The sequence below is a fragment of the Osmerus mordax genome, chromosome 10 (genome assembly GCF_038355195.1).
Source record: "Osmerus mordax isolate fOsmMor3 chromosome 10, fOsmMor3.pri, whole genome shotgun sequence".
NCBI lineage: Eukaryota > Metazoa > Chordata > Actinopteri > Osmeriformes > Osmeridae > Osmerus > Osmerus mordax.
In genome coordinates, this window is record NC_090059.1 from 14,802,673 (window position 1) to 14,826,362 (window position 23,690).

The window sequence follows — 23,690 nt, forward strand, 5'->3', positions numbered from 1 at the left end:
TTCTACCTTGACAGGGTCTTTGCTGGGTGGACAGTGAGACAGGTCAAAGGGACAATTGCGTCACTGAAGTTTTACGCCTATTGACCTCATGGACTTCCTGTGAAGAGGGTGACCGGTGTACAATCCTTCTCTGTAATATTACCTTAGTCATAGTGTAGGTGTTATGAGAAACAGAAAGCTGTTTTCAACATATGGATGTTTAAAAAAAAAAAACTTTGTTAAAAAGGCTGACCACTGCCTAAACTGGTGGGAGTCAATGCAGGGCGCTGGGAATGCACTACTGATTCCCCATCCATTTGCACTTTTTTTTTTTTTTATCTCTGCACTTGCTGCATAATTGTATTCAGCCTATGGTCTGCACCTGTCTGTGTCCTTGTCTCTGGAGGAGGGTATCTCTCATTGAATTGCTCCTCGCAAGGTTTCTTTCATTTTCCTCTCCGTTTTCCTGGGAGTTTTCCCTTGTCTTGTTCCAATGGGCCGATGTGAAGTTGGGCTAAACAAATAATACAATATATACATTTCACAGTGATGCATTCACGTCCAACATAAATAAAAACTATATTTAAATAATATTTCAAGTTTATAGTTTCCTGTAGAAGAAACCCCTTTGTGTAAATCCCTCATATCCTCTAAACCAAGGCCAGTAATAATCCTATAATGGGAGGTCAATGAGAGATGTATTCTCAGATTCAGATAATATCATTTTATATACCTTTTCCGTCTCTATAGCCTGAAATAGTCATTGCTTAAATGTTTAAATGGAGTAATCGGGTCGGTGTTTATGACTGTACGGTATCAGATTGGCCTGCTACAGCGTGTTGAGTTTCAGGACAAGGCAGTGAGTACGGTAACCGTTGGCCCCCTACCGGTAGAACCGATTGGCCGTCTCAGTCTTTTCCCTGTTCTTGTGTCATGCCCGCCTGAACCTGATCTGAACCCTAAAAGAAAAGATAATGTAAAATATGACGTACTTATAACCTAATAATGGGTCTGCTTCGAAACTGGTTTGTATACAAGTAGGACTATAATTATTAGCCTATTACATTTTCTTGGAGTACAGACAATCCTACATCATCTCATGAGATTATTATTATTCATGTCGCATAGAACGTCACACTCAGCGAACTAAAATATCCCAAAATAGTTGTGTTTTGCCGATGTTTACAGATGAAAACACCACGTGGATCGTGTGAACACATGAACGAAAACATTGCGGTACCTCTGTTTTCGAGATAGATTACCGCAATTGGCCTTCATTAAATATGTGCCCATGATTATAAGAGTTTCATTCGATATCAAAGTATTTCAACCGGTATCCGTATAGCGTGACGTTTAACACCGAAGCTACTTTGAATAAACTGATGTGACATTCAGTCCAGCTACAGTAGGAAGCTGTTCTCCTCTTTCCGCTCCACCCTATTTTTGTAAATCTGTAGATGCATGCGGGGAAGTAGGCTAGTTCTGTTTCTTAACAGGTGCTAACTGCTAGATTGTTCTTGTGAACTGTGAGGTGACATGATGACAACAGGGTTCAGGTTAAAGTGATCCAAGAAGCATAGCATGTAACTGTGGATGTTAAGTGTGTTGGACAAAAGACTAACTAACAACTAAAACTTTCTCTGGAACTCTCTGGAGGGTAGAAGTCAGAATGGGGACAGTCTCAGAAGACATTATGAGGCTTTTGGATGGTAATGTTACTCTTCTTCATTGTTATCTTGAGATTGTGGTTGTGATACAGTACAATAAACAACATGTAGGCCTAAATATTACTTGTAAAGGGTGATTGGACCTTTAGAAAAAATATTTTCTAAGTGCAGAAAAGCTAGGTATTGACTTATATTTATTGGTATACTACATTACATTCTTAATTCTAAATGATTTTACTTCTTTAAAATATCACAAAACCAACATAGACGGATACTGGTGTTTGCCATATTTGCATTTTTTGGGCTCCATTGCTATTTTGCATGTGTCAGTTATGTCACATTCAAATGAACTAGACAACGAGTCTGTTGTGATCAACCAGTTTTTCTTGTGCCAAATTAAGAAAAACATTTTATGTTATTCCTGTGACTATATTTGAAGCTTGGAGTTCCAAATTTAGCACATACACTGTAAATTATGTTTTTGGGCAACACATTAAGGTTACATTAACTACCATGTAAGTAAACAGAAAAAAACGTTTGTGAAACTTGGTATGGGAGAGAGTGAGCTTTGCAGGGGTGATGTTAACATTGATGTTGTTTTTGTAACATAACCTTCAACTTTACAACATCAACTTACTCCTTACCCCTCCCCCATACTGTGCCTTGTTACACTTTTGTGATAACCTATATCGCTAACACTTAATGTAATTTAATTACATGACAATTGCTGTGTATCTACTATGTTTTTACTATAGGTATTGATACGTAGTTACATGTACATAGTAGTTAATGTAAAATGTTGCCCTTTTTTGTTTTTCTTAAACTACATACGGCCTCCTCGATACTTCAAAGAGACTTGACATTTTCATCATGATATCCTCTAACACGTGTGTCTTGTCTGTCTGTGTCCTCAGACTGTGAGCTGTTTGTATCAAGCATCCTGCAGGATGAGCAACTTGGTAATCATGCCAGAGAAACAAGAGAGATCCTCCTAAGGAACTTCAGAGTGGTCCACAACAGGTAGTGTAGGCCCTCTGGAAAAACTGACATGCACAAGATGTCATTTGTAAACACCATTGTGTTGATTCATTTTAATTTTATACAAATAATAGGTTCTTATACGAGTAGTACAGTGTCTATATATCGTGTTATTCAGTTCACAATACCCATTAAACCAACACCTGTGTGTAGTGGTTATGGCTCTAATATAGCTTTATGCACTTTGCATTAGCTAATAGCAAATGGGCATCAATTGAGTTTGATTTGAAATATGACATCAATAGGGTAAGCAGCACGGTGTCAGAAATAGACCTTTTTCAAGGATTTAACAGACAAAGACGAGTAAGTTACGAATCAGATAAAAAGACAACCATGTACAGGAAATCAGCATCTGTCTCTGCATTGAACACCGTGCACATGGTTGTGGTTCTGAGGTCTGTGGAACAGGAAGCTGTTTGAAAAAGCTGTCTGAAAATCGCAGACAGCAATGCTACAAAAGGAAGGCATGCATTGAACAAAGACAACTTGTGCGAAATTGTTGTGGATGACATTTAATTCACACTGACTTTGATGTTACAGAAACCCTCAGGTGTTCCCCTACAGATGTAAGTATCAATTCATTTCTATCAACCAAAAACCAAAAAACATGAAACCATTTAGAATCCTTCTACATTGGGCTGGTTCCTGTGTGCAGTTCCAAGTCGTCCCCCCTGGCCTTCATGATGTTGTGGTCTTGCCCTCCCAGCTGAGTCTGTACAGGAGGAGAGTTCAGATGACCGGAGCTCCAGCCTGGGCCGCTCAGACAACCTCTCTGTGGCCTCCGACTACCAGGACGACGGCTCTCCAGAGTGTGAGTAGGCCTGGTTCTCCAGCTGTCTGTGTGTGTCTGTGAGTGTGTGTGTGTGTGCATGCGGGAGTTTGTGCGTCCTAACCAAACTCAAAGCGCCTGCACAGTGTTACGATACGTCATCGGAAGTACATTGTTTGAGGGCGTTCGGGAGACTCTTGGGAACGCTTTCTGAGCATGTCACCGTAAAGACGCCGACCCATAGACACTGGTATAAGGTCCCTCTCGACTGGGTGCTTCTGTGGCAGCAGATGTGTTCGTAGCGAGAGTTAGGGGGAGTAGGAGGTGACCTAGAGCTCTCTCTGGTGGAGAGAGTGCACATGGTTTTTGTCTCTGTGCATTGTGGGAAGTTTGGTCAGTTTCTAGTGGTTCAGCCCACACAAGGAGAGAGAGGGAGAGAGAGAGAGAGAGAGAACGAGAGAGAAAGAGGGGGAGAGAGAGAGAGAAATAGAGGGAGGGAGGGAGGCAGAGAGAGAAATAGAGAGAGAGAGGGACGGAGAGACAGAGAGAGAGAAAGGGAGAGAGAGAGAGAAAGAGAGAGAGAGAGAGAGAGCAGGAGAGAGCGAGAGAGGGAGAGGGAGGGAAAGAGGGAGAGAGGGAGAGAAAAAAGAAAGGGAGAGAGAGCTCTGTATCCTTAGGCAAATTATGTGATTGATTTACCCATACCCCTCTATCCTTCCCCAACTGGGTTTGAAATACAACACTATACCTGAGGGGCCATGTGTATTCCATCTCTCTCTCTTTATCAATCTTTCTTTCTTTCTTTCTTTCTTGGTATTCCTGTCGTATGCAGGAGGAGGCACTGATTCTTTGTTTTGTGACTACTATAGATGTGGTTCAGAAAAAAAACTATTTTGGCTACAATGGAGATACATTTACAAATGTAAAATCCTGTTGCCAAAATATCAAATTGCCACTCCAGAATGAAGGTGGCAATGACACTAAAGATAAGCAACCAGCTGAAGCCTCTTGTCCTGATTTGTTTAGAGATTAGCCTCCGACTGAATAAATGGTATTGCCACTGATGGGCAGACAGAGTTCCGAGTTCAGATTCTGTTCACCACGAAGTGCTTAAAGCAGATATAGCAGTGTCTATTTTTGTTTGGTGTTCTGTTTCAAAAGGTAGAACAATGATATGTTAATTTAATGAAATAAATAAATAATAATGTATTTTTTGGGATGACAAAAAGTAGAGTTAATTCTGAATTTATGACCAAAAGAATAGCAGCTCTGGATCACTTTATTTTCAGTTGTTCAGTTCCTTTTCAGTGAAGAAGACAACACTTTTCTTCACATACTAAAGGAGGATACTCTTTTCCCCCCCTGACCCAGTGGAGAGTGAGTGGCTGGTGTGTGCGCCAACACATAAGTCCCAGTGCTTTCTCATTGGACGGGGTAGCCTGTTGTCTCCAGTGGACTGGGTGACACCAGATTTGTAATCAGTGACAAGAACAGATGGACCCTCCATTGTTACCCTCCGTGTCTGCATGGTAATGTGAACTGAGTTTCACCCGCCGACCGCACAGTTGACCTGACCGTGCCTGCAGCCTGCAGCCTCAGCCCAGCCCCAGTCTAGATGACAACAGCCACAATCACCACCCTCCTCTCTCCCACTGTGAGCACTTGGGAAGTAGAGGGAAGCAGCCAGAGATAGGGGTTGGAGGCACTACTTGTCTTAGCATGCTGCTTGCAGGTCAAGTTTACGATCTGTCTAAAACAAAGTCGACTCTGTGTTTGTTTTTCGTCGAATGGGAGGTGTTTGCCGTTTTGGGACATTGGCAAGCCAGGGGATACGATGACAGACTTCAGCAGGAAGTCGATTGTTTGGGACCAGTGTTTTTTTTCTGTTGTCACACATTTGTCGCTCTGTGATCATCTACTTCCCGTATTTGTCCAGGTGCCGACAAACTCTCTTGTGTGAATGCATTTGGTTCAGCACACAGCACATTCATCACAAGGTTAAATAACCTAGATTTAATAGAATACAACATGAATAATATATATCCTATACACTATGGAAAACTAACAAATAAATGCATTAGATTCATTAGAACGTAAAAAAAACGTTGCTCAAATGTTGCCAAATGATTAGTGTTTCTTCATTGATCCCTGTGACTGATACTATCTGTGTGAGTGGTATGGGAGACCATTGTTAGTAGTTATGGGCAGACGGGTTTATCGGGGTTTAAGAAAGCAGGTGATGTAGTGTCGCTGAGATTCTTGTCTGTGATAGACGTTTTCAGACAAAGGGCAGCGTTGATCCATTCCAGCACATTTCGGATGGAACCGTTGTGTTGCTGAAGCTGGTCAGACCATGATGAATATGGTACAGTAAGAGTTATTTGTGATGGAATTGTGGTACACTTTTTGATTTATTTGTGCCCTTTTCATTTTCCTGTTTGTGGCCTTGTTGTCTGTCCAGTCAGTGAAATTCTGACCTTTAACCTTTCTAGGGTGGTCAACCCGAGACCTGTCTGAACTCAGCTTAGTTCTTGAAGTAAATGACCTTGCTGTCAGAGAAAGTCTGGCTAAGTTTCCTTTGGCGGAGTCTGAGATATGCATCTATCCATCCATCAGAAAATGGTCTACGAGATTCATTTTTCATTGTTCATTGGTGTATAGGTTTAATGACATTCAGATGCCGGGTGCTCATTTGCAGTATGCAGGGAACATGTTAATGACCCACTCTTCCTTGTTTCTCCTTCACTCGCCTCGCCTCCCTCCCTCCCTTCATCCCCCCTCCTTCTCTGTGCCTCAGTGGAGAGATGCACGCTTACAAGACTGGAACTGGTTCTGTGTAGCGCTGTCCCCACCATCAGGGTTCAAAAGTTCACCCTATTCCCCCGGGGCTACTGTGCTGCAGACTCTGATAGTCTTTTCTTTCGCTCCTTGCTCCCCCTTGTCTTTCCCTCTGCGCCCTCTATTGCTGTTTACACTATTAATCTTGTACACTCTCTCTCACACACTCACTCACAACGCCTGGCAAGAAGAGGTGGCTTGAAGAAGGGATTTGGATGTGTTTAACTGAGGGGCATCCATCACCCTGCTGCTAACCCCCACTACAGGCTATGCCATGTTGTATCTGGCATCTTCTGTCTTCAGGCCATTGTTTCCGGTTTCTTCTCCTTTTGTTTTATTGTTGCACCTACCGTAATTAGAGCGTTTCTCCTCGTGCGTTAGTCTTTCTGCCAAAAACACCCAGTGAGAGCGGAGCAGGGAAAATGTCCATCTGTAACAGCGCATGGACAGCATGCAGAGTGGGAAGCCTGGACTGGGTGGTTCTAATCTCCCCTCAAGCTGTCAGTGTCACAGACAAATAGGAAAACTATCAGATGCGGCGGGTTCACCCAGAGGTTAGTGTTCCCAGGTACCTCCTGCATTCACTCCCCTCTCCCCTGCCTTGCAAATGAGAATTTGATTTTGCTCTCCGCTGGAATCCATTTCTGAAGATGAATGAAGTTTCGATGCCAAGACGGGGTGGCCCCCACTGATTTCTTAGGGAAATAAATGTAGATAGTAGAGATGTGTCGGCCTGTACACAGACAGTGACAAGACAGCTCAGAACACATCTGGGATACCTTTGTGTGATTGTTGATGTAATGTAGCACGCTAAGGTCATTAACATGCCCTTGTGGAAGTATATGAGGAATTTCAATACAAGTTTCCTCTTTTACAACAAGGACACCGTTGATGAGTCAGATGTCCTGTGTAAACCTACAGACCTGTTTTCAGTGTGTGTGTGTGTGTGTGTGTGTGTGCGTGCGTGAATGAGTGCGTTTAGTTACTCGTTGTTGTGTGTTAGGGTCGCCGCAATGACTACGCCTTCTTTTAAACTTGTAATGGCCATGTCTGTCAATTATTAATATTTTTAATGTTTATCTAAGATTATACCACAAGGACTTTCTTTTTGTTAGTAAACTGTTTTATAATAATAACTTTAAGTATAATAAAACCAAATGGATATCATTACAAAACGTAGCAACATCCTTTTTATATAATATCATCTTGAGATTTCATAAAATACCTTTCTTTAATAAAAAAACAATTACTGCATTAAGTTGATGATTATTCTTTTTTTTAAAGCAGTTTATTCATTAAGTTGATTTATTTATTCAGTTATAATTTGTGTGTTCAATAAATACAGAATGCAAACGCAACAGGTAGTTCATTCTTGTAATTTTAAATAATTTATTCAAATATGGTACAATTAAAATTCCTACATATTTGAAATTACTTATTTAAAGTTCTCAAGGTAATAATAGTATTCGTATAAATGTGGAATGTTTTGTCTATCGAATAACATATATATATGTATAAATGTTAATATATATATATATGATATATATAATATATAGAATAACTATTGTATATATATATAGCGTACTATAATTATAAGTACCATGGCTGTAAAATGTTACAATGACTTATCGTAACAGAGTATAATTGTGCAGTGATAATTAAGACAAGCATGACAATAGTAGCATTATTTTCTAAATCTGCATTTTGCAAGTATTTGCAATATTAATTTCACATAAGAACTACTAAACAATATTATATGTATTTAGTGTAAAGTAATTGTCTCTGTTAGTTGTTTATTCATAAAATGTTGAAGTAGGGTCTTGGTTGAATCTAAACGATTAGTGTAGACATTATATGATGGGTAAATAGCAACTGGTTTTTAATAATCAATATCATAATCCTTAAAGTTATTGTATGGTTTACTACATGGATTACTTTAATAATTTAAATGACTTTGTTTTATTAGATACAGTATTTCATTTATAGACATAAGGATATCAATAAATTACTAGTTATATGGTTCCAGTTATAGTAAAGCCATTGTCTTATAAGACATGTTGTGCAATTAAAAAAACATCATAAATTACACATTGTCGAAAAAAGTTATTTTCTTCAAACACATCTTTAACACAACTAAATTAAGGATTCAAGCCTTATCCAACATCCGTTGTTTCATAAACTTGATAGAAACTACTAATTTATTTACATTCAAAATGTTTGTTTTAGGTTCAGGATCAAAAATATTGATGAATTTGTTTTTGCATATTTTTCAATGCTCATATGCACAATACGTGGTTTGTACGTTTAGTTAGTTAAAACATATTCGAATATCTGCTTGTGTGATAAATGCACATTTCTCACATTTCAAATTTGGCACTGAAATGTGTTAACTGCCCAAAAACCCCCAAATCATTTGTACCATATTTTGCCCCCAACTGTCTCAGTAGCAGCTGCATACTGTACCGCCAGTTAAAATTGTCTTGGAAATTCTTAATCAAGGCTCTCATTGACTGTATTCAGTTTTTATTGGAGAAAGACTCCTGTGATTTTTTCCCTCCTCTGTTTGTATTTATAACCAACTATTTGGATTCATTTTTTCAAGTTGTCACAGAAGCAGCTGTAAACCATCCCCAGCGATTAGAGGATCATTGTATCTGCAGTTAAGTATTTCAATAGTGGCTGTAAATCTACAAAAATGGAAATTTGGGGCGCTGTAGTCACCCCTTATGGATGTCCGGAAGGAAAATGGTGTCACATTGTACATTCCTTCCTCGGTCCCTGAACTGCAGTAAGAGGGGATATGTGGCATGAGTTGACATTATTCTCCTTCACAGAGACCCATAACGGCAGCCAGTCTGCTCCCTCTTATGTTGGTGCCACGCTGGTTGCTATACACAGACATCAGGCTTTGTTATTTGACCTCACATTGACATCCCTGTACCAAAACATAACATAACTTCCTTTCTCATTAAATAGTAATGGACGTAGAGCTGTACTCCCATGCACACTAATATAATGCATGCTCCCGCTCTCAGCCGTGCATTACCAGATTCTATATAGGGTACGTATCGATGGCTGAAATCCTAATCAAATCAGCGGGAGAGATTGGAGGGGCAGGGACGTCATTCAGTCCTTAACCCCAGTGCCTCTGTCTCCAGTCTCCCACTCCCTCTGATGGTAGCCTTGTAGAGGGATGCCCAGCTGAGGAGACCTCCTATACTGTAATGAGGAAAAATGTATCAATTTAGCCCAGGCTGTGTGTAGATGAAGAGCAGCGTGGGCAAGTCCGCTCTGAGTGGATCCTTTTTCCTAATTAAGGACAGCATCAGAGAGAATTGCAGTCACACTCGCTCTGTCTCTCGAATCAGCATTCCTCCCCATAGCCCCTCAGGCCTGTGGGAGCCCTCTCTGCCTTCTGTTTCACCTCATCGCCAGGGTTCATTCGGAGGTCGGGTCTTGCCCCCTGCTCCAGCGCTCAGTAAAGCACCGCTCCCCTTCCAATCACAGCTCTGAGATGCTCTCTGCTCCAGGTTCTATGGTCCAGGGAGACAATAGGTGTACCTTTCAGTCTGTGAAGATTGATATGATATAGTCACCTGTAGAAAAAATAAAATAGGAAGATGATTTATCACGGCACAGCTTTCTTGAGGATACAATAGGTGGATAAGGACGTGCTGACCAACAGCTTATTAGAGCCAGAGTGAAACAGTGAGCGCCACCCTTTTAAAATGCTCACCTGCTTGCTCAGCCATGCTCCTTAACATTGAGTTGAATTATCTTTGTTGCATTATGGCTGTCTAGGTTTCATTTAACACATTAGTTGTTCCACCCACCATTTTCCCGGCTTTTGATTCACTCTCTGCCCAGTCTCTGATTGACTTTCAGCCAGACTAAAGTGGATTTTAATGAGAGAATACATTAAGTCCCTCTGGTCATGATAACATAAATCATGCTTTTCTTGCGGGATCAACTGCTGGGCTCATAACAGCCTGCTGGGAGAATGTGAATAACCAAATGAGAGAGCACGGCCGTGATGACACAACTCTGCTAGCAGAGATACATGGTGGATCACTTTGCTTTCGAACAGGTTGAGATGGCAATGCACACAGCATGCTACTTTTCGAGGGCTATAGCTGAATGGTCTCACTAATGGATTGCATTTGCATGATCGTGATCAACAAAAGGATGCTTCAGTCCTACAAGAAATAGAATCCTCAACAAAGCCTTTTTTAAGACATCCACAAATAAAGTTACAATCTATTTTATTCGGACAGTTGTTTGAGCCTTACAGTACTAACGGATGTTTGTATTGCCACCTAAGTAAAAGCTGGATGAATCATTTTAAACAGTCAGTATATTATCATCAAATAACTGCCCAGATGACACTAATTAAAAAGGAAAATGAAGCTGCTGTATTAGCATGAATAATTGATAATACAATTTAGGAATTGTATGAAGAAAAACCTCCGCTGTCTGCGTTTTGATGAGGCATTAATTAGATGCTTTCATGCTTCTCTCTGTGTCTGGGCTTGAGGCAGAACTAATTTGACCACAAACATCATGCAATTGGTTTTCATAGTTGATGATGCATGTTTTGAACTATTTACCATTTGCTGGTGTTAAATAGGTAACCAGAGGATTTTAAATAGTATTATAGACATTGCTAGCTTTTGATTAACCAGAGCAGGATGAATGTCTGGGGGGGGGGGGGGGGGGGGGTGTTGGATGAATATCAACCTATAGATTACACTGATACCCTGTGGAAGTACTATGAAACATAATGGACCTCATTCAGTGAATGCAGTTTGCTGACAAATGGTGCTTCAATTTTTATGTACGAATCAAAAAAACGAAATGCCTTCATAGAAATCCAATGGAAATGGCGTCCACATTTCACACAGCCAACAAGTATTTCCTGAAACTACTAAACAAATGTGTATATACATGGGCTGTCCGAGTGTTGATTTTAGAGTAACCCCTGAACTATTAACTGGGCTTGACCTTTTAGATAAATGAAGAGAGAAGGAGGCAGACGGATGAAGGGATTAAAAGAAGCCGCAACAGGGAAGCAGGGTTAGACAAATGACCAGAGGGGTGGATGGATGAGGTGGGGGAGCATAATGACTGGTGTTTGTTATGATGTACTGAATCAGGTTCCCTTTGACAAAACAGTCCTTAGCAGGACTGTATTTATAGCGTCAGCAGTCAGTCCATCCACAAAGGCAGGGTGATATGTGAGTGTGTTAGTGCCATGAGGTGTCTGGGGCTGTGCTCTTAGATGACCACCTCATCTGTCAGACAGGCCCGGCAGCTACAGCACAGCAGAGTTATCACATCGCATGGAGGATGTGCTTGTACTGAATACATGACTATCCCTGTAGTGGTTGGTCTCTCTCTCCCCCCCCCCCCCCCCCTCTCTCTCTCTCTCTCTATCTCCTTCTCACTCTTTAGATCTGGGGTAATTTAACTATAAACACCTTTCTGTTTGATTGGGAGATGACCTCTCTGAAGTAACTAAAAGGAATGGCTTCAACCGACCCGTGACAGTGTTGATTCTTGCGCCAAAGAGGTCCTTAGTAGCTTAACACTGTGTTTCAGTTTCCACTTTGTTTGGACACAGGGACCCGGCAGTGGCACGGCGTGTTTGCTTATGTTAGCTGTGAGGCAAGTCTGCTTCAAAGAGGATGGATTCCAGGCCTCTTCTTCTGTCATTACCAGGCTGAACAAAAGGTCACACAGACTCGTGTAAATGGGTCTTAAATGGTTCTGGTGCCCCACACCAAGAGACCACCTGTTCCCCCTATGCTTTCTTTCTGGTTAGGCTGAGCTGCGATGATAGATTAATTGGGAAGGGGTCCGACCTGAGACATGTTTAACTGTTTACGGGTTTCTTAGTGAGCACACTGGCAAAGGCATGTGTCTGTGCTGCAGCTGAAATGGAGGCCCTTAAGCAGATCAGATCCTGTACTGCAGTGGGAGCAAATAAACGGACTGCATTTCTAATAGGAGCACTGCAGCAACACTGTAAATCCATCGCTGCAGGATGCTGGAGCTGCAATGGTGCTACAGAATATCTGAGGAGGAGGAGAAGACTGCAGAGGGACCCGTTGCTGTGTCTGGAGCGTAGAGAAGTAAGACGTTCCAGAATCTTAAAAGCGTTTTCTTGTTTTTCTCATGCAGACTTTGAGGAAATCCCCATCACTGCAGCCCAGGATCTCAGCAACATCTTGAGACAAGGCTACCTGGAGAAAAAACGACGAGGTGCCGCCATTTTGTCACCTAGTAACCTGGTGTTCAGTGGAATGGAGAGCTGTAGCCATCTTCTGTCTCACTTGCGGTTCCCCCATTTCAGATCACAGCTTCTTCGGCTCAGAGTGGCAGAAACGATGGTGTGTCCTCAACAACACAATATTCTACTACTACGGCAATGAGAAAGGTTTGTCTGTAGCCTTCACATTGATATCCAGACTACCGTATTGGTCAAAATGAGTTAACTAACACCATCCCTCACTTCAGACAAACAGCAGAAGGGGTCGTTCTATATCAATGGCTACAGCGCAGAGCTGGTGGCTAACATGCGCAAAGACTCCAAGAAGAATGCCTGCTTTGAGCTGACGGCCCCTGGACGCCGCCCCTTCCAGGTGGGTAGCCCCGAACAGAACCTTCAAAATCATCACAGGCACTGACAGCTTACAAGCCCTTCTCTGTGTGGGTGACATGATATTATTCTGGTTCTATATTTCAGTTCACTGCCAGCAATCCTCGAGAGGCCAGGGAATGGGTGGACCAGATCAATTTTGTCCTGAAAGGTAAGGCAGTGTGTTCCAACAACTTCCTGGTCCCCATTGGTGGAACTGTTCCCATATTTATTCTCCCTTTTTGGTCTGCTGTGTCTTTCGGGGACTCCAGATGCACAGTCAGAACAGTTTTTTTTCTTCTGACTCAGACAAAATGTATCCATCCCTCGAACGGCCAATGAGATTAGTTCCAAACCTCCTCATTCGCAACGTCACAAATCGTCTGTGTCACGCGTGCCGCCCCCCCCCCCCCCCCCCCTCCCCCCTACCGATTTCCACCTTACGGGAAATTGATTGGTAGACGTTCTGGTTATCCTCTATCGACATTGATTTCTGCCTGGCAGCTAGTGTATCACAGAGGACCTGATACCCTGTGTTGCAGTGCCCAGTCGCCAGCAATCAGACTGCTCCTCCATCTGAGAGATCAGTGTTGCCGAGGGTGCTCTAAAATGGGCTCGGATCAGCCCACTGATTTGCGGGAAGTAACAGACACCCTGTCATTTGTCTTTTTCCACTTTACTACTGAACCCAGGAGGCAGAGTCAAATACCGGCCAGCTATATTCTCTTCGTATACATGCTTGTCTGAGATTTGTCTTTTTTGGAAGGTTTTTGCTGGTTTAAATATCTTAGCCTGTGGCTTCCAGCCCCCAGTTGATCCTGTGTCTGTGTACGTTCCAGATCTGAGCTCCAACTTCATCCCCTTTGATGACGATGAAGTGGACGAGGAGGAAGATGAGGAGGAGACTTATGATGACATTGAGGGGGTCACTGGCTCTCAGCAACGCCCCCCCCCTACCCCGGCCATGGTCCAGGCCCAGCCTAGGCCCCCCCCCATCAACAACAAGGAAGACTGGGAGGCCAAACACATGAGGCAGGATGAGGAGGAGCAAGAGGATGATGACATCTACGAGGTCCTCCCACGTATGTGGTGCTCTCTCTCGCTCTCTCTCTCTCTCTCTCTCTCTCTCTTTCTTTCTCTCGCTCTCTCTCTCTTTCTTTCTTTCGCTCTCTCCCGCTCTCCCTCTCTCTCTGTCTCTCTCTGTCTCTCTCTATCTCTCTTTCTCTCTCTCTCTGTCTTTCTCTTGCTCTCTCTCTCTTTCTTTCTTTCTCTCGCTCTCTCCCGCTCTCTCTCGATCTCTCTCTTCCTTTCTTTCTTTCTCTCTCTCTCTCTCTCTCTCTCTCTCTCTCTCTCTCTCTCTCTCTCTCTCTCTCTCTCTCTCTTTCTCTCACTTTCTCTAACTCCATCACTATCACTGTAGCTCTGAGACGTGTGACTCATCACAAATCAAGACATGTTAATGAGAGAGTCAGAACTAGGTGGGCTGTTGCAGAGGGCCAGAGGATGTAGAGCGTCACACAGGCAGGTGGCCTGAGAGGGCCAGCATGCGTGACGGGTCCCTCTCAGGGTCATCGTCCATCAGCCGATTAGTTAAAAAAGATGCATCAAGATTCTGTTTCAACGAGAGTGCATCGCCTCTGCCAATATCATTGGTAAGGGGCAAATCAGTCTTCAAACTGTCGTCCAGCCATTCACAGCCATCTGGGAAGGGGTACAGAGTACCGACCCTGACCACAGATGGTGTATCAGATGACAGACTCTTTCTTTCACTTTCTCACATTATCACCTATCCATTACCTAGGCATACTTTGGCCAATCTTATATCGACAACATTAAACACTGATTACGGTACAATATCGTATCTAATAAATACAGGGTCGTTTTTGTGTCACATTGATATCATAAATAACAACAGTCTGTTTATGTGCATTCACCACAGACTAACCCAAATCACAAGAAGTATTTCTAAATACTAAAAGGGAAAGATATTTATATACATAATGTATATATAATAATAAACTATGCATATATAAATTCCTACCGTGTTGCTGAGTGTTTTGGAGAAAATAACTGAATGACTTAAGGAAGCGTAGGGAGTATGGGGTGATGGTGGTCTTGGCACCGGTGCTGATGACTGATTTTATTGAGTGGAAAATTAAATTCCATTGATATAAAGACCATTAGCCCAAAACAAAGGCTTCACATTTGAATGATACTCTTTTCTACAGCACGATAACACTTCTGAACAAATGTTTTTCAAGGGTACTGTGTAGATTTTCCCTGTTTTATGAGGATCCTCTTCTTGCATAATGCATGACTTCTTACCATACATATTCTTCTACTCAGGTTTAGTGAAAGACTGGATTTATAACTCTTTTCAAAGAGAGTTGCATGCTTTATGTGTGCTTGAGTGTGTGTATTGGGATGGGTGTTCATTCAAGAGTGCGAGTGTGAGTGTGTGTGTATACAGTGTGTGTGTGTGTGGACACATCTTTTTCCCATGCTCTTACTGGAAGCAGAGGGCAGGTTGGTCTGGAGGGTGGATAGGGTTGCTGGATGGTGGCATTGCTGTCAGGCTGACAGTGTAAGGATGGATGTGGGAGATGTAGAGCATATCACTGTCACCTCACGTGATGCCACGCCCAGCAATCAAAGTCACATTTACCTCTACATGCCTAAGGAGGTTTAGGGATTTACTTCAGCAAAAACATTCAGTCTGGATAGATATAAATGTGCCGTATATGGAATTGTTTTCAAGTCTGAGGACAGTATTGGTTGGTTTCAAGTGCTACATTAGCTATGCATTAAATGTAATAATATTCATGAGGTTTCGTAAGAAATGTTTTGAATATTGAATTTCTTTATTATGCTTTCCAGAAGATGAATTTCCAGAGTCTGTTGAAGATGAGAAGAAATCAGGTTTGAGCTCCCCCTTTCCTCACATAGTGTCATATTTGTTTCCTCAGTGTTGACGAGTCCTTTGTGTTTGTGTTGATCCAAGATGGATGACTATGACAGGAACATATGAAAACAGTGTGTTGTGAGGTGGCAGGTGTGTGTGATCTAAGACTTTGTTTGCAAGAAGACAACCTAGCTGGCCTTCTTTTCTGTCTAATTAATGAGTGTGTTTAATTGCTGTCATCAAACCCGATTAAAGATGGTTTACTTCTTCTTCTTTTTCTTCTTCAGAATATTCCTCGGATTATGCTAATTACTACCAGGGTTTGTGGGACTGTGAGGCAGACCAGTCTGATGAGCTGGCCTTCGAGAGAGGGGACCTCGTATACATCATTAGTAAGGTGAGAATCCACAACACCAACGCCACCATCGACACCAACAACAACAACAACAACAACAACACAGATGTAATCACTGTACTCCTTCCTCTTCATTATGAGCTCACCGATTCCCTATAATGAGTAGAATGCTCCTTCCGTCCCCTCCATTGTGAAGGAGGGAAACAGCAACACTGACTGTAGTCTGTTGTTTGGTGACCACTAGGGTGACGTAGGCATCAGTAGCTCAGTAATGGAGCTGTTCATTACTGAGCATGTATCATGGGGGTTAATTGAGGAAGCAGCCATGCAGAAACGCTCTTTGTGTTTAACATAAACTGCAGGTGAAACATCCTGCATTTCAGCTCTTTTCTCTCAATCTACTTCCCCTTGTTTTATGACCATTGTGCAGTAACATGCGGAGTATCTACTTGTTAAAAGCACCCTACTGGAAATCAATGTGCTGTAATTTAGGTACAGCTGCATCTATAGTCTTTTCACTGCCGTGTCCACAGATTGATGCTATTGGTGTTTTTTGTATTATTGTTCTGTGTATATTCTACCCACTTTATATTGAGAGGCTGTTAGGATATAATCAAATTATTCAATTATTTTATTATTTCATTACATCGCAAGCAGGTGTACTGCACTCTTTCTGGATGACTTCCTTCTGTAGGAAATCTGCTCTGCTTCATCCAATAAATTAGCTCTCTCCACCTTGTCTATGTGTGCTCCTTGGTCAAGGGAGTGTCAGAATAACCCCTTCACTTTCTCATACGAAGTGTAGTAAAGCCGCCATACTCTTGAACATAGATGAATGGATTGTAACGTTATCAGCAGGTTCACCCTAAGTAACCTCTACTTTGTTTGAGAGATCTAGGATAGTCTTTCTCTTTAGGTGTTAGGTTACCTCTCTCTGGTGCCTCTCAAAGTGCAGAGCTCAGCACCAGGTTGGGTCTCTAGCTGTGCTCCTTTACAGCCTCAATGACACACATTACTCTTGTTTTGTCTAGCTGGATCCCGTCAGGCATGACACCCTGATAGACTGTAACTGGACAGTTTAACTATCCCTTAATGGGTTCAGTGTGAGGGTGTAAATTATGTTAAGGTGCATCTCTGCCAGTCTAAAATCAAGTGTTTGGTTTAGCCATGACACAAGTCCACTGGTATCCCGTTTCCCTCATGAATGACATTATTAGGATTATACAGGGTAATTGCATGTTTAATACAACAAGTCTTTAGGGAAGCCCTTGTGAATGTGTGTACGTGTGTCTGTGTGTGTGTGTGTGTGCTTAGTCAGTACTGCTGCTGGCTATTGCGTTTTACGGGGGATTCCGGGGAACCCTGACCTCGCCGATGAAATACAGGCCCTTGGATGAGACGCCTGTCTCTAACTGGGGAACATAAAATGGTTGCAATAAAACTAAGGCTCATAAATTCTCCTGTAGGAAAAAAAAGACTGGTTGTATGTTCTAGATGTCAACACTGACCATAATTACAAGGTAATAAGGACACGGTCTAAGTGCTAAATCAATGGTGCTAACAAAGTGTTATTTTTAAGCTGTGATTTGATTGACTGCCAAGGTCTCAGAATGGGATAGCCACAGGCTGGTGTCGTATGGCTGTGAACTGAGTAGAACATGCCGATTATATAAAAGGCTACCATCAATCATTATTGATCTCTTGCTTACTGTAAAGAGAGGCCTTTTTACAGTATTTGTTTCGTTTTTTAAAGGATGTCGTTTTTCGCGTGTGTGTATGTGCGTTTTTGTGTGTGTTTGTGTGGAAACGAGAGTGAGATGTGTCTATGTGATTGTGTGTGTGTTATATACTGTATGTGCGTGTGAGTACATGTATATAATTCAAAGTATATAAATTAGAAACTTCATAATGCATTCCATTATTTATCCTGAATTGAATAGAACCTTAATGTAGCCCACTGATACCAGAGGTAGAAACAAACCAAAATCCATCTTGTGTCTTTTTGCCTGAGATCTCTTTCTTTTTGCAAAGCTTTTTGCGCAATTGATTTACTTTCCAGTGTAAAAGGGGACAATCAGCCACACTCTGTTACATTTCATACATTATTTTTCCAATTGACCATTCCATAATTCATATATTTCAAATAATATTGCATATTTTTTTGCACTCTAAATACCACCATAACTAGCATGGAAATGATTATAGAGTAGAAGCGTGAAATTCATTTCCTGTAAAATGTCTGAAATCACCTAATGATTTCTCAGTTTCCCAAACATCTGCAGCATGTCCCTCGCTATCCTACGGTGTTGTCCAACATTCCCGGGTTCTAATTTATGTCCCCGGAATCAAAAGACAGGTCAGCTGCCACATTCCTACGTTCCCGCAGGCACTCATGTATAACAGAGGGATGAAGTGGGGAGAGATTTACGATGTCAACTCATCTAGGGTTCTTTAAACTCGAGCAACAACGCTATCTCTCCTCTATTCTCAATCTCTCTATTTCTCTTTCTGTTGTCCAACCAGGACATATGCCTCAGAGTGTCAACCAATCCTGTTGGTGTCTGAAGTAGACAGCACAACTTCAGACAATGCTGTTCAGTTCAGGCCCGCTCAGTGGCTTGCTAGGGCTAACAAGAACATGGACACCACTGACACCTAGTGGCCACAGCTGGTGTGTGTCCTCGCAGAGTGAGTGATTCTGGGAATGTTTCATAGGTGACAGCACACACACGCCAAGGCTGATTTACACTATGTTTCACCCTAGATCAACATGGTCTTTGCTTTGCCTAGATTAAAGTGATTTACAGAATATAATATATTTTCTAGCAGGCAAAATCAATACATTTTATTATTGTGAAAATAATTTTTAAGCAGAATTGATTATTTGTTTGGAATTTAACACACACACACACACACACCATTGTATAAAACAGAATAATTGAATTCAAATTCAGCCCCTGTATTTCCATAGGGTCATATCCCTAAACCGCCTGGAACCATGACAACCCCGTTTGGCCTTCTGCCCGAAGGTCACACCAACAGAATGTGGCCTAAGAAAAAGGGAAAGGGGCAAAACAATCAGATGAGAAAAGTCAACCAAGAAAGACAAAGAGAGTTCCCTTTATCCCTTTGTGTGAACTCTGTCCCCCTCCCTTTTCTCTCTCTCCCTTTCTCTGTCACACACCCCTTTAAAGACCCTGGCTGCCTTTGTGGTCATAGACACCAAGACGCTATAGACAGGCAAGACATCCTATTTACCACCCAAAGTAGCAGGGGGTGAGTCTGGGGTTTGGGGTCATTCAAGAGGCAGCGGTCATCTCTCGGTCAACTACAGTAGGTCATTATTCAGCCCAAGCCAATAGCACATATCCGTCCCAGAGCCCACCCCAATCCATTCTGCTTAATTTTTATAAATGAGGGGCGGCGTAAACAGCTATCATTACAGACACTCAGCGGCATACACAAATCCACTTTAAATTGCTATTAAGTTAAAGAGCCATCCTTAATCCCAAGCGGGCATTAGAAAGAAGCGAGTTGAATTTTTAAAATCGTATTTGCTCCTCTGGGTTTTAGGCCTGTCTCCTGCTCGGTCATCTTTCCACTTTGAGGCCCTGGTCTTGATTAAATTAAAAGATAGCTTAGAAAATATAACGGATAAAACACAATATTGTATGTTTTTTTAATTAGAAATCTTCCGCAAACAATTTAAGTTGCGTCTTAAAAACTCCATTGCTAGGAAGAGTTGTTTATATGGTTTATCACGTTATCACGCCAAAATAACCTCAATGTTTTTCTATAGCCATATGTTGTTGCTGTGTTTCTCAATCCCCTCAGGAATACCTGTGTGATCAAGATTCTGGAACTAGAATCAGGGTTAAACCAATCAGGTCCCCAGCCTGTAGAGGGGGCCATGTTTCTTTGTTAGGGTGACTGGTGGAGGGGGAGCTGCAACGCTGCAGTGTGTGTCTGATGACTGTGTGTGTGTCGGAGGGAGAAAGAGAGAGAGCGGACGATAAGAAGAAAGAGTGGAGGGGGTGGGGAGTGGGGTTGGAGGGGAGGGGAAGGGGGTGTGGTGGAGGAAAGGAATGGGGGTGGGAGGGAGAGATTGTAACACCCAGGCGGTGGGTTCAGCGGCAGGGCAATGAGAGACTTCCTGTGCTCCATCACGCCCAAGGCCTGCCTCAGTCAGCTGGTGACCGAGGGAAGATGCCTCATGTGTCAGGCTTATTAGCACTCCTCCTGGTTTGGATGCATTTCTGTATGTCTCTGTGTGTGTTGGGCGTACAAAGGGGTATACTTAGCAAAGAAAGAGTACAAGTAAAGAGGGACCTTTGTCCTGGCATGGGACACGATGTGGCCCTACACCTGTACCTGTCCTCCACAGGAGTCAGTCCAGCCTACCATCTCTCTCTTCAGGCATCGTTAGCTGTCAGTCGAACATGAGCGATGGTCCTATCAGGATGACACCATTAGCCAGCCCCCTGAGTGGTAAATAAACGATAGCGCTGGTACACTGCAGGTGTTGTCATGGCAACTCGCTCCGGCTCGCTCTCCTGGTGCCAGCCCCGCCCACACCCCCTCGGTGGAGGAGTCACGGGGAGGTCAACGAGTCAGCACGCCGCCACAACACGGCGCTGTCCTCACCACCGTGCACCCTCACTCACAATGCAGTGTATGATGTGGCCAAGCTGCATGCAGGCCACGCCCAGCGCCCCCAACCTCTGCATCCAGGGCCCAGGCCACGCCCAGCGCCCCCAACCTCTGCATCCAGGGCACAGGCCACGCCCAGTGCCCCCAACCTCTGCATCCAGGGCACAGGCCACGCCCAGTGCCCCCAACCTCTGCATCCAGGGCACAGGCCACGCCCAGTGCCCCCAACCTCTGCATCCAGGGCACACTGTGTTTCAACTGGAGAGCAGTGATATTGTGTGTGTGTGTGTGTCTTGCGGGGGGGGGGGGGGGGGGGGGGGTTGCCATTTGTCTACTCTACTTTAAATACAGTTAATATTTCACTTAAAATACTAATTTAATAGTTTTGGTGCAGGGTTTTTTCTTAATTTTACCATTATAGAGAAATCATTCGATAATTAATGATTTATACAACTCTCAGGAGTCAGGTGGCTGAGCGGTGAGGGAATCGGGCTAGTAATCCAAAGGTTGCCAGTTCGATTCCTGGTCATGCAAACTGATGTTGTGTCCTTGGGCAAGGCACTTCACCCTACTTGCCTCGGGGGAATGTCCCTGTACTTACTGTAAGTCGCTCTGGATAAGAGCGTCTGATAAATGACTAAATGTAAACTATCAAACTGGCACATGTACAGTATACTTATTAAAGGGAAAGGTAGTGAGTTGGGCATTTGTCTTGTTTGAATACCTTCAGCCTCTATGGCAATCCCGCTTACAGCAGGTGTACTCTGGATGAACCCATATTAAGTACGGAGAAGATGGACTCTGCACGCTTGACAGGCTGCCTCTCCCATTCGCATCCTCCATGATGTAGCAGTTGTATTAAAATGGCGGCTCTGATAATCAGGAAGACCTTTCTCAATGAGAACTTGAGACTCCCCACACAGATGGGCTATTTAGATAAATAAAACTTTCTGTCACTTAGGCTGGAAGAATTCGGTTGCAACCCCCCCCCCCCCCCCCCCCCCACCTAAGGGAGAGAAAGCGTTGCTCTCCCTCTCTTTGATACAAACCTTTTCCATCTGGTTCTCTCTTCCTCTGCTCGCGTCTTTAGATTAATATAAGAACGGTATCTTGGTTACAAAGCTGTTTTGTTCCGTCTTCAACTCAAGGTGCAAGCAAGGGAACGTTTCCCCATTTTAACTTCCCACCTGCATGCGGTGATTGTGGCCATACGTTTCCAGATCTGAACTCCCCAGAGCTCTGTGTTGGGTTGAGAGAGGGTATGGTGATGTAGTCTGTTTTACAGTGCTGGATGGATGATCTGCTTATCATGGCTAACTATACGTGTTCTGAGAACACTTCAGACGTGGGCCATCGGTCTAATCGGCCCATTCATCCTCCCTGTCCAGTCACCCCTCATTAAGAGCAGGTCTGGTTCTCATTCCTCCGGCTGGAATGGTGTGTCAGAGGTCTGTATGAGAGGACGAACCACGGAGGACGGTTCATTCATCATACCCAGAGAGCTGCAGGCAGCTGGAGAGGCTTGCTACAAACCCAGCCAGTTAGCTCTGCTTTTGATCAGGGTTAACCTTTACACCAAAAAACACAATTTTCAAGCTTTATGTTTACAATATTTTTAACAAGTGAAACGGCCACACCTACATGCCTTTTTTTTTTTTTTTTTTTTACAGAATAACTCTTCTTGTGTGCTTGTACCTTCGACCTGATACACAGCTCAGAGATTGAATGTCCACATGCAGGTTCTCCATCAGCCTTAGAACAGGGAAGAGATGAGTGGCCTGGTTCTCCACTCCGTCAAGGTCTAAATGCATGTGGGCAGGTGCCTCTGCTCTTCTGCTGCTCCCAGCCCTAACGCCCCCCTGATCTTTGGCCAGATATCGACCCAGCTGGAGCCCAACTGTTGTGATCAAATTATCACGGCCGCTCCAAGTCTAAATCACAGAGGACACACAGGACACTTGATACTAGCAGACAGGGTGTCCTTTGTCGTTTAGGAGGCACTGTGACTGAGCCAACTGCAACTGCGTCATTAACATACGCAACGGTTGTGCTTGGACTCAATATTCTGTATGTATGAGATGATCGACGGGAAAGCCATCTTGACGGTTCCTGTCTGTGTGTTTCAGGAGTACAACATCCATGGCTGGTGGGTTGGGGAGATGAACGGTAGCGTTGGTATCGTCCCCAAAGACTTCCTTCTCCCAGCGTACATCCTTTGAGGTTCCACAGGTACTAAACACCCTAGTATTATCACTCTTATGGAGCCTTATAACCCATGTAGTTTGTCGGTGAACTAACAGTTTGCTTGGAGCAATACTCAAAAGTGGTTGACTGACAATTGATGACACCTGCTGGTCAGAATGAGTACTGCATAAAACAAATGATAAAAAGCTTTCTTGGTAAACTGGCATGACATTTGGTAATTACATGCATACCCCACTGTCACAGCAGGCTATTGGAAAGTAATTCCTAAATATAATAGTCTTCAAATAAAACAGCAGTATGATGTTTCTTTCAGAGTTGCTGTTACACACAAATAAGTTGGAGCTCCATCTGAACAACAAGGCATGATGAACTGCAAATATGTTGGATTCCTGTTTACAGTGTCGGTAAATGTATAACTAATATATAATTTACTATGGGAAAACATAATGCCTGTGCAACCACCTGTTATCATTTTTCATATGAACCACAAGGTGTCAGACTTTTGTCACTATCCTATTTATAAGTTATGTTCGTAATTATGTTTGCCAGTCTACAACAAAATAATAGAGTGAATGTGTCTATAATTGCAGTGTATTCAGAGTAGAGACGAAAAGTACAAGTCTAATGGGTTGTAAACTCCATTTATTTCT

General features: G+C 43.0%; 1 protein-coding gene across 1 annotated transcript; it reads left to right on the forward strand.

Moving 5' to 3' along the window:
• Positions 1 to 1,435: 1,435 nt before the first annotated feature.
• Positions 1,436 to 23,573, forward strand: skap1 (src kinase associated phosphoprotein 1). Its single transcript, XM_067244250.1, has 13 exons — positions 1,436 to 1,688; positions 2,561 to 2,666; positions 3,225 to 3,250; positions 3,391 to 3,495; positions 12,472 to 12,552; positions 12,644 to 12,727; positions 12,808 to 12,932; positions 13,037 to 13,100; positions 13,768 to 14,010; positions 15,806 to 15,847; positions 16,118 to 16,227; positions 22,962 to 23,064; positions 23,354 to 23,573. Exons 1-12 carry the CDS (start codon positions 1,649 to 1,651, stop codon positions 23,052 to 23,054), a joined length of 1,119 nt encoding a protein of 372 aa, XP_067100351.1. The 5' UTR covers positions 1,436 to 1,648; the 3' UTR covers positions 23,055 to 23,064; positions 23,354 to 23,573.
• Positions 23,574 to 23,690: the final 117 nt, after the last annotated feature.

Excerpts from the sequence above, each read along its gene's own strand:
- skap1 (XM_067244250.1), top strand. The coding sequence starts at position 1,649 with ATGGGGACAGTCTCAGAAGACATTATGAGGCTTTTGGATG. Across the intron at positions 12,728-12,807 it reads CTACTACGGCAATGAGAAAG|ACAAACAGCAGAAGGGGTCG; the intron begins GTTTGTCTGTAG and ends CCCTCACTTCAG. Across the intron at positions 16,228-22,961 it reads TCGTATACATCATTAGTAAG|GAGTACAACATCCATGGCTG; the intron begins GTGAGAATCCAC and ends TGTGTGTTTCAG.